This window comes from Balearica regulorum, chromosome 16 (genome assembly GCF_011004875.1).
Source record: "Balearica regulorum gibbericeps isolate bBalReg1 chromosome 16, bBalReg1.pri, whole genome shotgun sequence".
In the NCBI taxonomy this organism is placed as follows: Eukaryota; Metazoa; Chordata; class Aves; order Gruiformes; family Gruidae; genus Balearica; species Balearica regulorum.
This window is the reverse complement of record NC_046199.1, coordinates 8,329,256-8,345,105: the sequence shown is the minus strand read 5'-3', so window position 1 is coordinate 8,345,105 and position 15,850 is coordinate 8,329,256. Positions and strand designations below refer to the sequence as shown.

The 15,850-nt window shown below is 42.6% G+C and overlaps 1 protein-coding gene across 1 annotated transcript in view; it reads right to left on the bottom strand.

The window, feature by feature from the left end:
• Nucleotides 1-15,850, bottom strand: part of CTNNBL1 (catenin beta like 1) — a 56,172-nt gene that overhangs the window by 15,460 nt on the left and 24,862 nt on the right. The window contains exons 10-11 of the mRNA XM_075768506.1: nt 15,521-15,669; nt 9,434-9,615 (exon numbers count right to left, since the gene is read on the bottom strand). Coding sequence (XP_075624621.1) covers nt 9,434-9,615; nt 15,521-15,669 — 331 coding nt within the window. The remainder of the gene's footprint in view (nt 1-9,433; nt 9,616-15,520; nt 15,670-15,850) is intronic.

The window sequence follows — 15,850 nt, the reverse complement described above, 5'->3', positions numbered from 1 at the left end:
AGTTTTATATGCAATTTATATACAATATACATATAAATTCATACCGGGTTTGAAACATTTCAAGTCAAGCTCTCAAGTTACAACTCTCATGCTCTGGCTCTTTTTCATTTTGCCCACGAACTGTTTCCAGGGGAGAAGAACCCAACTCACCCCTGGGAGCTGACACGAGGTGAGGGAAAGAGCCCAGGGAAGGCGTCCGCCTTCCTTCTCTCGTGAAAGGGAAGCAGAATGCCCACACCATGCTCGTCCGTACCCCCAGCATCACTCCTACACGGGCACAGGAGATGCGGAGACACAAATTATTTGCAAAACGTATGCCAACACCAGGAACGATGTTGGCAGTATCAAAGAGTAGATGGTTTTAATATGGGGAAATAAAATCAAGCACAAAGGCGCAAAGCAAATGAGAGAGGCATGAGCTTCTCTCCCTTGCTAAATCATTTGGTATTGCTTCCTGCCTACAGGTCTGCATTAAGCACAGACCTTATGTGTTAGATATCTCAATATATTCAAAACTAACTTCTCCAACACGTCCTCACTTTAATCTTGCTGATTAAGACTGATGAACAATAATGGCCATAAACATTTCCGCACCCACAGCCCACAGGGATGGGGAGAGGAGAAGGGAGCATCAAGATTTGTTGTTTTCAGAGAGGAAAATGCAATGTGCAAAGGAAAGGGATCATCATCTTATTGCCGTCAAACCATTTTAACATGCATTTCCACAGTGCTGCCTAGCCTGGAGCCACAAGAAGCCTTGATCGATTGCACCAGCGTACAAAGAACAAGCGACACCAATGTGTTTGCAGGGAGCTTCTGCACTAACTGCCAGCTTACGCTTCTGCGGAAAGGCGAAGTCACAGAGGCTGCTTGTCCAAGTTGTGTCTGCCCTCTCCGTAGCACAGATTATCTGCATACTACACAAGGGCAGCAAACAGAAGAGGCTGTACACGCGCACGCACACCCCCCATTTCATTAGCTACTTATAAATGTAGCTTCCTTAGAAACAGATTTCTGCCTGAGGTGGTGTCAATTTTTCATGTACCAAAGAGATTGGGAGAGCTGCTGGCAGGAGGAGCAGAGGAGATAACAGGTTTATCGGGTGGCCAGCACCGTGCGGCTGCTCTGTCATTTCGACAGGATAACACGGGGGTGAAGGATGGCTCTGGGTATGTCAGTGCACGCTCTCGCTGCAGAGACACAGTTATTCCACAAAAAGAGACACCAAATTAAGTGTCTACCTCAAAAATATTGTAAAAGCCTCCGAAGTCCTTGCAGATCCTGTTTTCTTAAGGTGAAAAAAAAAAAACCAAAATTAAGACTTTTTTTTAAACTACATCCCAACAGATGCTCTGCTGTTTAAGGAAGAAGTCAGTACTCTGTATTTCACACTATTTTTTTCCAAACCTTTCTTTAGAAGTGTTTAGAAGTGTTGACACAGTATTTTAGTAGTAATATTCTCACCAATGATATATCTTCATTGCTTTTTTTCAATACTCCTTTACTAGGAAATGTATTTTAGCCATCATTTTTGCTTTGGTGCTCATATGCAGATATTTATCCATTTTATCAATAAAATCTTTAAAACTACTGAGAAGCCTAAAGAAGCTGACACAGACTTTTTAAGAATGAGGTTATTCTTTCAACATACCACTCCAGAAAAGCCAGGAAATATTTAGTTGCCTGGTCAAAATGTTCAAAAAAAGAATTCTATAAAAACATTTCTGAACTACCTAAACCTTTTTTTTTTTTTTTTTTTTAATCAGCTTCCTGAAAAAATGCACCACTGTGTTTTGTACTCCTCCCCCCGCCAAAAATAATGACAATTATGCCATAATGCAACTCCTGGCCCAATAAACACCAACATCCATGTGCAAGGACACCAGCCAAAATCAGGACAAACCTTGGGGTAAGAGAAGTGCGATGGGATAATTCCATTATTCAATGAATTAAAGCACAAGTAATCAGAAGGGAGAGTGAAGGTTTCTGCGGATGGGCCGGGGGGTGTGTGTGCATGTGTCTTGCCATTTTCCCACAGACTGCACCAATATCTCTCTCACATACACAAAATTTTTAAAGTCCATAATCACAATATCTGCTCTTCTTTGGAAAATGATGAGTAGCTGGTGCTGTTCTGAGTCCTCGGAAAGCAAAACCTGCAGCTGCCCAGCTTTGATCTCAGCTGACAGACAGAGGCCACAAGCTGCACATCGCCCTCAGGCGACACCTGGGGCAGCCTGCCTGCCTCTGAATATTTTGGGAAATCCTAAATAATCCTGCCAACGCTCAGCCAAAGTCCACATCACCTGCACAAAAAGAGTCATTTTCAAGGAGGGTAACAGACAAGGCCAGAGGCAGAAGTTGCTGCCTAGCCCTCATTTCTAAGAACGACTGAATGTATTTCCTTTGGAAAGCAAACACCAAAATGAGCTGTGCTCAGCACCACCAAAGATTCCTTTAAAGGAATAACGGTTATCAGCTAGCAGCTAGTATGCATCAAGAACAACTTTTTTTTTTCCATACAAACATCCCAAAATCTCACAAATTCGTGGATATGGGAAGACAGAAGCTTCTTTCTGCAGTGCAGCGCACCGTGCCAGCCACATCCCTGGTGCCAGGGCAAGTCACATCACACGAGCTCACCCAGCTGCACCAGCGTCCTCCTTAGACCAGGATCACCTCGGACTCTCGGGAGCCTTTCCTTTTCCAGACAGGCACGAAGACTTCAGAATGCAAGCAGTGTTTAAAACACCCTAATTAGATCGATCTTGACTTCAGCTGCGGCGTGTTGGAATACAGATTAATCTATTCCATGGCTGGCACTGGCAGCTGCAACAGCAGGAGGTCCTGTCAAATCAAGCCGTAACATTACACTCCTCTGCCTTTATTATCCCCCCCCCCTTTTTTTTTTTTTTTTTTACATTTCATTATAACAGACATCTGCCTAGCAGGGGAGGAAGCTCAAGCACGCTCCCCTGCAATACTGACGCAGATGAGGCAAGCATCCTCCAGAGGAAGGGGAAGGAATGTGCTTCTGGGTGCAAGGGGACAGCAGCCATTAGGTGGATGAGCAGGGTATTCTGGTGAATCCAGTAGAATATATTTAAGAGCCTTCTGTCTTGTAAAGAACTCTTAAGATAAATTGTGGTTTCTAATTAGAAGCAGGAAAGCACCAGAAAAAAAAAAATCAAAAGCCATCTCTTTCAGAAACTTCTACCCTTCCTACACACAAAACTCTGCAGCTCCGTGTCTGTTTGCTGGGAAACCCGGACAAAGCCCACGGCACATCCCAAGGACCAGCAGCTCCCCGGCTCCAGGAGGGAGGATGCTCATGGCAAGCGCCAAGGCCACGCTGCCAGAACACCCAGGACCAGGCACGTGGCCACCCCAGCCTAACTCCGCAGCAGAAGAGGAGTGCCGAGAGCGACTTCTGGTTTCTCCTCCACGTAGCTTTCAGATGCCTATGAAATGAAACCTCACAGAGAGATTTTGCAATGCAGCTTGTAAAATTACGGAAGACTCACCACTCCTGCACTCCACTAGTGTTTTGGTTCATTACAGAATTACGGGTAGAACCAGGGACATGCTATTCCAATGCTGTAGCATCTAATAAGCTTACCTGTTTTCACATGCATTAATACTCTTTGTATTTAAAGAGTAACCCACTCAAGTATCTCAAAATATTTTGCCAAGAAACATCTTATCTTCAGGTACTGACAACAGTAAGAAATACTGATATTACTGGTGGGTAAAGTGGGGCTGGAAAGGTCGAAAAAGCTCTACACAATGTCCCTGTTAAGCTGGAATCCAAGCATCATGCTGAATGTAAACCAAAAATCTATCAACTGAGAAAGTTTATTTTTGTGATGTTCTTGTAACAGAGAATGCTAACTTTAATTGAGATAAATTTAACTCTGCAGTCAGCATCATGGCTCATTCAAGCAACAGATTCCTGTCGTCTTCTGGAGAGTTGATGGTAAAATAACAAATTGGCATAATAAAGTTCTGTTTAAACAGACTGATGCCTTCCCTAGGTATTCACTTAGGAAGGCCACCAGATGAAAAATATTTTCTGCTGGCTGGCAGAGGGTTTTCAGTTAAAGATATTCTTTATCGGGTCATTTTTCTGTTGCTGCCTTTTCACTTTTCCATGCCCAGGGAACTTAGTTCTGCAGCAGGTATTCACTCCAAGGGCTTTGCTGCCTTTCAGTCTATGTCACAAAGGAGTAAGAGCAGATTTACTTAGAAATGGGGTTTGCTGCTGTTGTTTTTTTTTAAAAGAAGTGTATAACTGAGCATCTCCAAAAGAGGCTTCCTTATTGTTAGAGGGCAAACCGGCAAAAAACCACAGTGACAGGAATTCTCATTTGGAAATTGGCTGAACTAATTCTCAGGTTATCAAATTAAGCACTCCTAAGTAAAACTGACATCTAAGTCAAGAGAAGGCATTTAAATGAAGATGAATTGGACAAACATCCTTTTATAGTTCATTAGACTCTCCAAGTGAGCAAAACTAGACTGCAAATAACTGTCCTGAGAAAGAGCAGGAGAATATACAGCCTATCAAGCAAGTTATGATTGCTTCGCTACCGACTCTCTAATTCAGAAGGAATTTGCGTTTTCTCCATTTTTAGCTCACTGAGACTGTTCAAGAATTTCAAGTTAGCAACCAATGCTCCAATTCCACTGTTGCTGCGGAAGTCTAGTACCAAGAGACCTTGCACCCTTATGGACAGCAAAGACAAACTGACCCTCAGCTCTGCAACAGAAGAAATTTTGGAACACAGACACCCATACAGCATCCCCCACATTTCAAAATTCACGATACAGTAGTATTATTTCAAATGTTACCCCATATTTATGCAAAGAACCATGCAGTGCCAAATTTCTGTTCATTCCCTGCAAGCGCACACACTAGACACTTGCCTCTCTGCCCTCTCTGCCTTTCCAGCTCAGTTCCACCAAAGCCACAAGGCAGCCAGGCTCCTCTCAGAGTGCCCCATCAGAACACACGAACCCTGTAACACAGCAAATCTCACCATTTTATAAGCATAACGTAGTCCCCGGTCTCAGACTGACCAAGAGCACATTTTGTCCACAATTTCGCCTTACCTTTCTACCAATGCTCACTATAGGTAGGCTATATTATACTACCATGTGTAACTTACTGTATGATAAGCCACAACCAAAGGCTACAGGCAAACTATACTGTATCGTACCTCACATGCGGTACTCAGTGTCCGACTCTACACCTGTCTGGATTACACTTCTGGAGGGATCACAGTCCTTAATCAGGAAGATTACAGGGAGCGATCAATCACAAAAACAAACACTGAGCATCTAGTGGAATTAAATGGGTTGCTGCAGTAATACTTGTTATTAATTCTCCACCTCTTACAACCTGCCTCATCTGCCTTTCTATCCACTCCACACAACACCAAGCAGCATCTCAGGGGGACCCTGCTAACGCTGTTCAACAAATTCACAACAAAACCCTATCTGAGACACACTGCTTTCTACAACAACGGGCTATTTCTCTTTAAGGCTAGCCAACTCGGCTGGATACTCACAAGTATTTTGACCCCACAGACATAAGAAAACGCTAAGCCATTTCTGTCTTCAACTGCAAAATATTTGTTTTGAGTTGCTTCACTGCCTCAGAAAAAGGGAAATTGCTTCAAATGAGATTTTTCTCCCAAACCTAATACCCTCAGAAGTATATAATGATCTGCACAAAGTCAGGCAAAATTCAATGTAGATAATGTGTAGTCAGTTAAACACCACCAGCTCAATCTTCGGGCTCAGACCATCCATAAAGATACTTAAGAAATTTTCCCTTTCTTTTTTCCTAATTATGTAGTGTATATAAAGCATAAATATGTGCAGTTTGGATTTAAATTGTTCATGGGCTCCCTAGAGTAAAATAATTTTTAAACACTGACAGTGTTTAAAATGCAGCTAACCAGCACCGCCACCTTTATGCTAGCTTTTAAAAACAGAAATACATTACAGGAAAGTTATTTTTATCAAATTTAATTTGGATTATAAATTTCCGTAATAAATAAAAGCTCATCAAGTCACAGTGAGATTTTTTTCACTAGGGTATTTATTATTTTGTCACATTCAGAACATTGCCTTCGATATTATTTTATGGACTATCTCCTGTGTAAAAAGCGACATTACTATAAAATAAAGACAAAAGAAGTATTTTCCTACCACCATCAGACACATATGAAAGATTTTGTGCTCTAAAGATGGAGCATTGGACGCTCAATGAGAAGAGTGTCTCTGCAGCTAACTACTAAAGCATCCTCGAGCCCCAGCTGCTGCTGGTACCTGCAGCCTGGCAGCACTTCTGCAGCTGCAGACAAAGGGACACCCCGGACAGACTGAAGAGGTTGAGTCTCAGTGGACAAACGCTTCTGGCAGAGCTGTTTGGTACCTCACTCAGCGCTGAAGCATTTTAACAGGATTGTCCTTTAAGCAGTTGTAATTAGGCTCCGGGGTTAATAGTCCATTAATAATTTCATATTTTGCAGCATAACCACAAGTGTCTGTCCCGACGCAGTCTCAATGGCATTACAGCGAATGCGTTCACAGCGCAGTTCCTTAGAACTGCTTTTTAATAAATACTGATGCCTGGGCTACAAAGCCATTCTAGTTAATCCTTTAAAGGAGTGTGTTCCTCCATTTGACATCTACATGAACACTCTCCTAGCAGAAGAGGATCATTCTAATTCAATTGTGATTTTTATTTTTTTCAAACAGTTTGAACACAGGATAAAGTTTTTACAAGGAAGGATGACGAGAGAAGACTGAACACTAGCATTCTTTTTGATAAATAAACAAAGAGATATGCAGCATGTTCCTAGAATCGGCACAGTACAGAGGGCATCAATTCTGTCTCGCTATACCTGCACCGTTTCCTTTAAAATCAGCAGGCACCAAGGAGTCTTCGCAGTATTCCTGTTCAGCCAGTGGCTCACAGGAGCTGACCATCAACCAGCAGTGCCCCCGAGCACACAGTAATTACTGTATTGCTGGTGCAACATTTGGCAAAGTAAAAACATATACCGTGCTGCTTATGCACATGTCAGGACAATGGCTGTGACAGGCTCCAGGGGAACCCTGTTAAACATCTCAATTAACTCCCATCGTTAGAAATTCAGTAACTCACCTGCCCAGCGATGCAAAACAAAGAAAATTGGACTTACTACCACAGCGTTTTAGGGAGAGTTTATTTTAATAAAACTGATTTCTGGACTCATCTTAATGTCCTCCATTTCTTCTGAATATTAATGAGATGGAGGTATGATATGAAGACTGTTTGCACGGATCACTCCATTTTCCTGAGGGCAGATTTGCTTTTTTCCCCTATCACAGAAATAGTTAGGAACTGACCCCTTTAGGGCTTTCCAGACTGCTACCTAATCCTCACAGTAGCCAAGATTGCATAGAGATGTCATCTGCAGTCTCAGGACGAAGCAGATGAGACAGAGATTAACTCACTTTCCCAAACTGAAAAATTTAAGTCAATGACAGGAGCTACAGACCCAGATCCCTCTACTCAAAAGCTCATATTCTAGCTTGAGCTTTCTCTCAGTAAGAAGAATTAAACCTTATTTTCATACTGCAAATGAAGATTTCAGAACATCCCCAAATCCATCATCTAAGCGCAACTGCACTCTCTGCAATTTTATTACATGAACACACGACAGCGTTTCTTCCTCACCATTATCTATCCAAGACAAGCAACACAATACAAGACAGATAAGGCAGCCAGAACTGTCAGCCTGTGTGTCAATTGTTACTATGGCTGGTGCTGGGCTGCAGGTAAGGCCCTTCCCTTCTCCCGTGCTAGGACAGCAGTCGCTGCCACATGTTCCCCCCATCCTCAAGAAGGACGAGAAGAATCAGATGCCAACCGAGCTGCCCCCAGTTCTGCAGCTATTCCAGAGAAAGGGGCTGCTCAGTCCCAGCAAGCATCTCAGCCCAGGTCTGGAGGAGACAGCACCTCCCTGCCTCTGCTTTGGAGAACATCAGGACATCTGGTTACACCAGAGTTGCGAGGACTGTACCAAAGCAGGGTATTTGGGTTTAAAGCTTCCATTTTGTCGCTGTCTCCTTCCATTTTCCCTTGGTTTGCTGCAAGAGTTAAGGATGGATACTAGGCAAGCCTGAGACCCACTCACACCTCTTCTGCTTTTGACAATATTCACCCTTTATAGAACTGAGATGAGTAATGAACTGGCAAAAAACCTCAAGCATCACTGGCAGCATTTAAAGTTTCTTCTAACACACAGTCAATTATCAACAAAATGGAAAAGGTAATGTTACCAGACGCAGGAGGGACTGACCCTAGATTCAGTTCAGCATAAGGTCCTGCAGTAATACTCCACAGCAGATTTCTGGTAAAGCAGAGTTTTCCAAGGGAGAGAGGAAAAAAATAGAAAAAGGGGAAGGGGGAAAAAAAAGCAACTTCAAAAGCATGCAGTTTATTTCTGCAATGCCTGATGTTCATCGAGTCACACTTCAGTGCTCAGAGCCATGAAAACACTGCTTTTGAGGTGACATTTGTAGTTGCCTCATTACTCTTTTCAAAAGAGTTTTGCATCAAAGAGTCAGAGCTTCAAACAACAGACCCTACAGGAGTAAAATAACTTATTAACAGCACATGAAATGGAATTGCCAGGAACTGCTGATACCAAAACAAGCAGGGCAAGTGTGTCATCAAGAGCTAGCCTGCAACAGGGAGCGGGCAGGCTGCCTGGACCTGAAAGCTGCAGGAGGAGCTGTGAAAAGACTGGTGATGTGCCATTCCCTCCTTGTTGCAGGCACTTTTCAGACACTTGCCTTCCTGTCCTAGTTTCGGCTCGGACAGAGTTAAATTTTCTTACTAGCAGCTGGTATAGTGCTGTGTTTTGGACTTACAGTGAGAATATTTCAGTTGTTGCCAAGCAGTCAAGGACTTTTCAGCTTCTCACAGTGCCCTACCAACGAGAAGGCTGGGGCACCAAAGAAGCTGGGAGGGGACACGGCCAGGACAGCTGGCCCAAACTGGCCAAAGGGATATTCCATACCGTGTGACATCATGCTTCGTACATAACTGGGGGAGTTGGCCAGGAGGTGTGCAGCTCAGGAATTAGCAGGGCATCAGTTCCGAGTGGTGAGTAAATGTGGTGTGCATCACTTGTTTTGTATATTCTATTATCATTATTATTATCATCATCATCTTCCTTTTCTGTTCTATTAAACTCTCTTTATCTCAACCCACGAGTTTTACCTTTTTCTTTTCAATTCTTTCCCCCATCCCACTGGGGGGTGGGAAGCGAGCGAATGGTTGTGTGGTTGTTTTAGCTGCCGGCCAGGTTAAACCACGACACTTCCATTCACCTCCTCCATGACAATAAGAAGGATCTGGAAACACGCCTACCTTCGTGTTCTTTTTCAGTTGTTCCAACTTTCTTTATCTTTTTGGGCGATTTCATGAAGAGTGGAAAGATGGTCCTCAGACCTAGAATGTCAACAAACTTGTGACAGTTGTCGGTGCCCTCCGGTCCAATCATGGCATGGTCCAGCACCTTCAGGGCACTGCTGCGGGAAATCTTCTTTTCTCTGTGAAAAGAAAGCTGCAAGTTAAAATTTTCAGGGACATGAGGAGCTTTGGACCACACTATTTGAAAGAGACAAGATGAAAAGGGGAATGAATGTGACAAAGGAAGGTATGAAGAGTCTGAGCACAAGCTTTAAGTAAGAGTTTCTTTAAGAAACCAAAACGTTATATCAACAAATACTATTTTCAAAACTGTGGTTGAGAATATTCTCTTGGTTATTTCTTTTTTAATGTCTTTTATTTCTTTTTCTTTTCCATTTTCTTTTTATTTCATTTTTATATATTTTATTTTTATGTTTGCTTGGGCTTTTTTTTTTTTTATTTCTCAGCTATTAAAGAAGGTATTTCATTACCACCTTACAAACACTAGCACAAAACGGCAGGGGAGACTGGGCTGGGTACACAAGGCAAATACTGTCACACCAAGAAGATCAGGATTTAGATCTAGCAATAATTCAATTTAATAAAGGAGTAAGTTTGGTAAACGTAGCTTGGTGGTCAGCTATCATGAAGAAAATTCCACCTCTAGAAATCACATTTGGAAGGAAGCAGATGGATTCTGGGCAGTTCTGGTTTAATGTGAGTTCAAAATGCTGATGCTGGTAACTCACACCGACAGCACACAGATGGTCTGAAAATGATCTCCAAAAGCTCTGTACCTCTCAAACCAAAACCAGAGGAATTTGTAATTAATCCAGGGGAAAATTTAAAAAAATCTTGTGGAATGTGAACTGAAAACCCAGTCACTAATACGGCCCATAAAAGCAACAGACCAGGTAAACATCAGCAGGAGTTAACGTTGAGCTGAAGAACAAGAGCCCTCAGCGTCCCCAAAGGCCAGGCCAGGAGGACAATCCCCCAGGAAGAGGACGGTCACAAGCCCCACCACTTTCCACCCCCAGTGCACGGCAATCTCCTCTGATTTTCTCTTCTGTAAGATAATTTATTCTCTACGAATACATAGCTACAGGCACATATAAAAATAAATCCCCCAGAAACATGCCATGCTCTTCACCTGAAGTGACAATGAGAGAACAATTCTCAGACAAACACCAGTTGCTCTGTGCTACCCTAAGGTGCTCAGGTATTATTGCAGACCTGGAATAAGGATCTATGAAGATCAAAGCACTGATGCAGTTCAGCCCCCTCCTGTTTGCCCCCGGGGAGGCAGCAGCACCCACACTGCCCTTGCATGCACCTACCAAACCCAGCAGTGCAGGAGCAGCCTGCCCACCTGCAAACAGCACACGCTGAGCTGCCCGGACCTCACGTCTGCTTGTCCAGGGCTTCCCTAAAGCTCAAGCTCCAGAGAGCTGTGAAAAACACATTCCCTTCAAGGACTGAACTTTGTGAACCCCTAACAATACACAAACTAAAAAACCCCAACCATATATTAACAGCCTAGCCTAAAAGAAAGTTACTTTGCCCAGTGCAGCCACGGGTGCTTCCAATGGGCACAAAGCGGTTGTTGAAAGCACCACACGCAGCTGCACGCTGGTGCAGCAGCAAGTTCTACCAGCGAGCGAAGAGCAGTGCAAGAGGGTAGCTCAACACCCCCACCTCCCCTCTACAGGGAGCTAGAAATAAAGTACTTCTTAGGCCAGACAATGTAAGAAATGTTTTCAGGGGAAGTAATTGCATATTGATCAGCATTTAGGAAGGTTGCACAGAGCTGATCTCTGGAATATTCATTGGGTTTAAGTTCAGGCTTTTAGAGATCAATAGCTGCTTGACTGGACTGTCTAGAGTTGATTTTATTTGAAATATTTATTCTGCCAGAGGGCAAGCAGTTTATCTTAGTCTCATCTGTGCTTATTGAGGTAACTTTTAGCTGAACACTAATTCAAAGACAAGCGTACGTGAGTATCACCAAATAGGGAGTGACCTCGGTCTTCATAGGGAACTCTGAATTACAACTTTATTTGCTAACCATTGGTTTCCTCCTTTTAATACCTTTCCATCCCAGAGAACTCTGTTGGTACATTTATTATTTCAAAAAGAAGAGGTGCTAACATTATTTGGACTTTCCACATCAGCATAACACAACCTCTCCCTTTCCAAAACACTAGCAAAAGCAGAATACTAGATTTCCTGGAAAAGTGCTGCATAAAATGGTTCCGTTTAATTAACCAGAAGATTTAGTAAAAAGACAGTCTAAGTTTCCATGGGGTCATTAGGAACAGCAGGACAAGAAAACATAAAAAGATTTTAATAATAATAAAAAATATAGTCTGCAATAGCTACAGTCAAGCTTTGGGAAGCCATACAGAGTTGTCCATTTTCACCTTGCTTTTGCTGTCCAGGAGCAAATGCTTTTCTGAGGGTCAAGAAAAGCCACTTAATAGCTGCACAATAGAAGACTGTGGTGCCCAAGTGATGCACATTTCTGTAAGCTCCCTTTGCTGCATTTGTCTATGTGCATACACGCGCGCCTTCAGTTAATAACTGGGAAAGCCACATGTCATTTTTCCTATGCAACAGAGAATCTTTCTTGACACATCCCCCGGGAACCGAATGGCTGCATCTCCTCCAAACCTTAACACAATTTTACAGCAAAAGCAATAAGCTTCCTGTCAGTATGTGCAAGAGAACTGACATTACAAGCCTGCTTTTGTCTCTTTTGGCTTTGTAAGGTAAACTGCATTTAGGTTACCAAGGCAAGGCTAAGGGACTGCGTGCTAAAAAGTGCTTCCTAACCTAAAAAAAAATAATTTCATTTAATTCTATGTGACATTTATAAACTTTTCACTGGTGGCTACCACCTTGATAAACCATCTTATTTTTGATAAAGACACTCCATAAAATAAACAAGCCTCCATTGCTGTACAGATGCAAATCAAGTAATTGTATATACCCATGCTCCCATACTACTTCAAAACTTCCTACTTCATTTCTGCTGTCACAGGCTCTGTCCTTCTCAGTCTGGTCTTCTCCCAGACCCCTCTGCTCACCTCCTACGTTACCTGCTCCGTGAAGCTCCACTCCCACCTGCAAGTCCAAGACCACACCAAATCCAGGGCATGGCTTCCTAAAGACACACACGTAACACACATCAGCCACATCGTGCCCACTTTCAGGAGTCACCACCGTGTCCCCATAAACCAGTAGAAGTTCACACAAAACGACAACATCTTCTGCTGTCAGTCATACGGTTTAAGGCTCAGCATAACAGAAAATAGTCCTGTTTTTATCACCATCTATAGGAATCTCTCAAATATGTTAAATGCTCAGCTGAAAGATGCTATACTTCTCTGTAGGTCTGTGTACCTGACCATTATTAGCAGAACAACTTGGCTAGATGTATTGGGCAGATACACTAGATACAGAATGCTATGTTCTCTGAGACAGTAATGGAGATTCAAGCCTGATATCTTTATTCTCACACAGCTTATCTATCTCACATCATGTCAATAAACTTTCAACTTTGCTTATTTGTCCTTTCATCTGCACAGACTATGGTACAATGATTAACCACTTCCAAAGTAAAACCAGAAAACAACAGATCTCTCCCCCCAGTCTTCAGACGACACCGACAGGAGAGAAAAATATTCTGCCCTGTTTGTGGGCGAGGTGGTCAATCACAACCGAATGGCATTTCTATTCTTTGTTGTTTATCATGAGTGTATCAAGAAAATACAGAAGTATAATACTCCTGTGCAGCTCTCTAGATCACAACTATCGAGGTTCACTCCCCATTTACAATGTTAGTCTGTGGTTACCAAAGCAATACTAAGAAAAACTGAGCACCTGCAACAGCTTTTAAGCATACACCAAGAACACTCCCAATGATAACAGAGGTTAACAGAATTAATAGCTATTTAATGTCTTCTGGATATTAAAATATGTAAAAAACCCACAAGGAGCAAACAACAAAACCTTGCAGCATCAGTTCTCAGATACTTTGCTTTGTTTGGTGGTTTGAAAGCTACAGAAATATGCTCTGTTTTCCTCACCAAAGCACTAAGTCCAGCAGAGTTTTCTACCTTCAATCACATCACAACCTGCAAAAACAAGTAATCCCCCACAGCAGCAGCTGAGCATGCCCAAAGCTTCTCCTAAAGTAGGCACCTTCTCCCAGCATCAATTCCCTAATTTTCATCACCACAAACCAGTGCTTTTCCCTTAATCATCTCCTATGCTCTCCATAGAGCACTGGACTCATGTAGTGACTCAGTAGTAGTAATAAGAGAATGAATGATGCTAGGTATCACTGATTTCACATGTTTTAAGTTACGTGCATGATTACTTGTGTCAGAACCCTGAAGTTTCATTCATCAGGTTTATTAAGACAAAAAAAGAAAATTGCATATAGGAATGAACTGACGTGTCAACAACATAGGTAGTGTGAAATACTATGAAAAGTGCTTGGCAGCTCTTCAAAAGAAGAAAAACATCAGTCAGCAATAAAAACACGAGCTTAACACTTTCAACTGTAGTCTGAAGACATCATTAGAAGTTTACTCTCTCTGTCCAACTAGGTGCTGCTCTCTCTAAAAGAGATTTGCAGTGTAGGAAAAGTCAGGGTCAGAAGGGAGCTGGTTTGGGAACAAGACTCAGTCAACTATCAACTCACATTATTTGCTCAAACAGCCAGGTAAGAAGAATTTCAACTTCTCTACTTATCTGAACTATATTAGAAGAGTTTAAAAAAAAAAAAAAAATCAACTGTCAGTATAGTCCATGTTTATGGACAGTAGCGATATAAGTTTCTAGAAAATATTCCATGAATTGTTACATTTTTTTCCATTGTCGCTTTACCAATCTCATTCAGACTGTAGAATAAGTTAGGATACTAAGCATCAAAAGATTAAGGTCTTGGCAACTCCTTCCATTAGACATAGCTGCTGCTGGCAGCTAAGTCATGCTTTGTCCCTCCTAACCCCTTCACAACTACTGGGAGTGTTAAAAGAAAAATGCATCCAGGGAGAAATTTTCCTCTTGTTGTAATTTTCCAGCTGGGATCCTGGTACAAAAATGAGGAAAAACTGTTAAAAATCCAAACACTGAGTCCCACCCACATGGCACAAGAACTCCAAGTAATTAGTTCTGCAAGGCTTAGTACTCGAGGCAGAGGGAGGCTTCCCTCTTGTTCTTAGTTTTGGAGGTTTTCTTTAATTAGCCTCAAGAAAACCCAGCGTTCCTATTTGAATAATCCACGTTTGGTTATTTATTCAGTTCCCTGCTGCTGCACATTACCCAGCCATCCGCCGCAGGAATACATCATTTCTTGCTGGCGTTTGCTAACCAGCCACCGCACGCAGCCTGGCACACTGGGGAAAGCCAGACAGAACCCCGCTGCGCCCAGACCTGAGGTCTGGAGGAAGCCAGTCAGCTCAGAAGACACAATTCAGTACCAGGCTAGGACATAAAAGTGAAGAGAGAGCAGAGAAGCCCTGGAGATTCACCGTGTGACAAAACATGCCACAAGAAGAAAGACATGCTTATTTCACAAAAGCAATTTTTGTATCAACATCCACAAAAATTCACCAGCTCAGAGGATACACAACACAGTGAAGCTGGAGCTGTGGAACAAAAGGAAAAACATTTTCCCTAGAGACATCCAAAGGGTCCCTCTTACTCTCATAGGGGTCTTTTAAATCCTTAGAGGATTAGCGGCCTGACCTACAGCATTCTCTCATCTGGGTGTCTGCCACATAGACCTGTGCTGTTACTTTCCAGCAGCTAGTGTAGTAACCCCAGTTCTTAGGAAATGAAGCTAAAGACAAAGAGTTGAGCTTATCTGTCTGAGAAGGTTCAACTGACATGCTGGGAAAAAAAATAAATAACCAGGAAACAAACAAATGTGCTAACACAGAAATTTTATAAACAGAGAACCACAAGTATCTAGCCAGAGTGCGTGTTGGTACATCAAAAGCAGGCAAGAAAATCACAAAGTTATGTGGGTACCTAAGCATAAGATTCATAAGCTGTAGACCCTCGCCTTTCAGGAAGCGATCACGGTTGGAACTGAGCATTAAGCAGGAGCAAAGGGAGTCAAACAGGTTCTCCATCATTTCCTGTTCTTCCGCTGTACTAGGGTTGTGTCGTTTAAACACCTGCATGACAAAGAAAACACAATTACCCCAAAATGGAGGGCTCACTGTTGTACAGTATTCATGAACATTCTACATCACAAGCCTCCAGCATGTGATATGCATAAGCCTGCAGTCCTTCACATCAGTGATGCATTCTCCCTTGTAACTCTGCTGCCCTTTTTACTGCCTGACTGTATGCCAA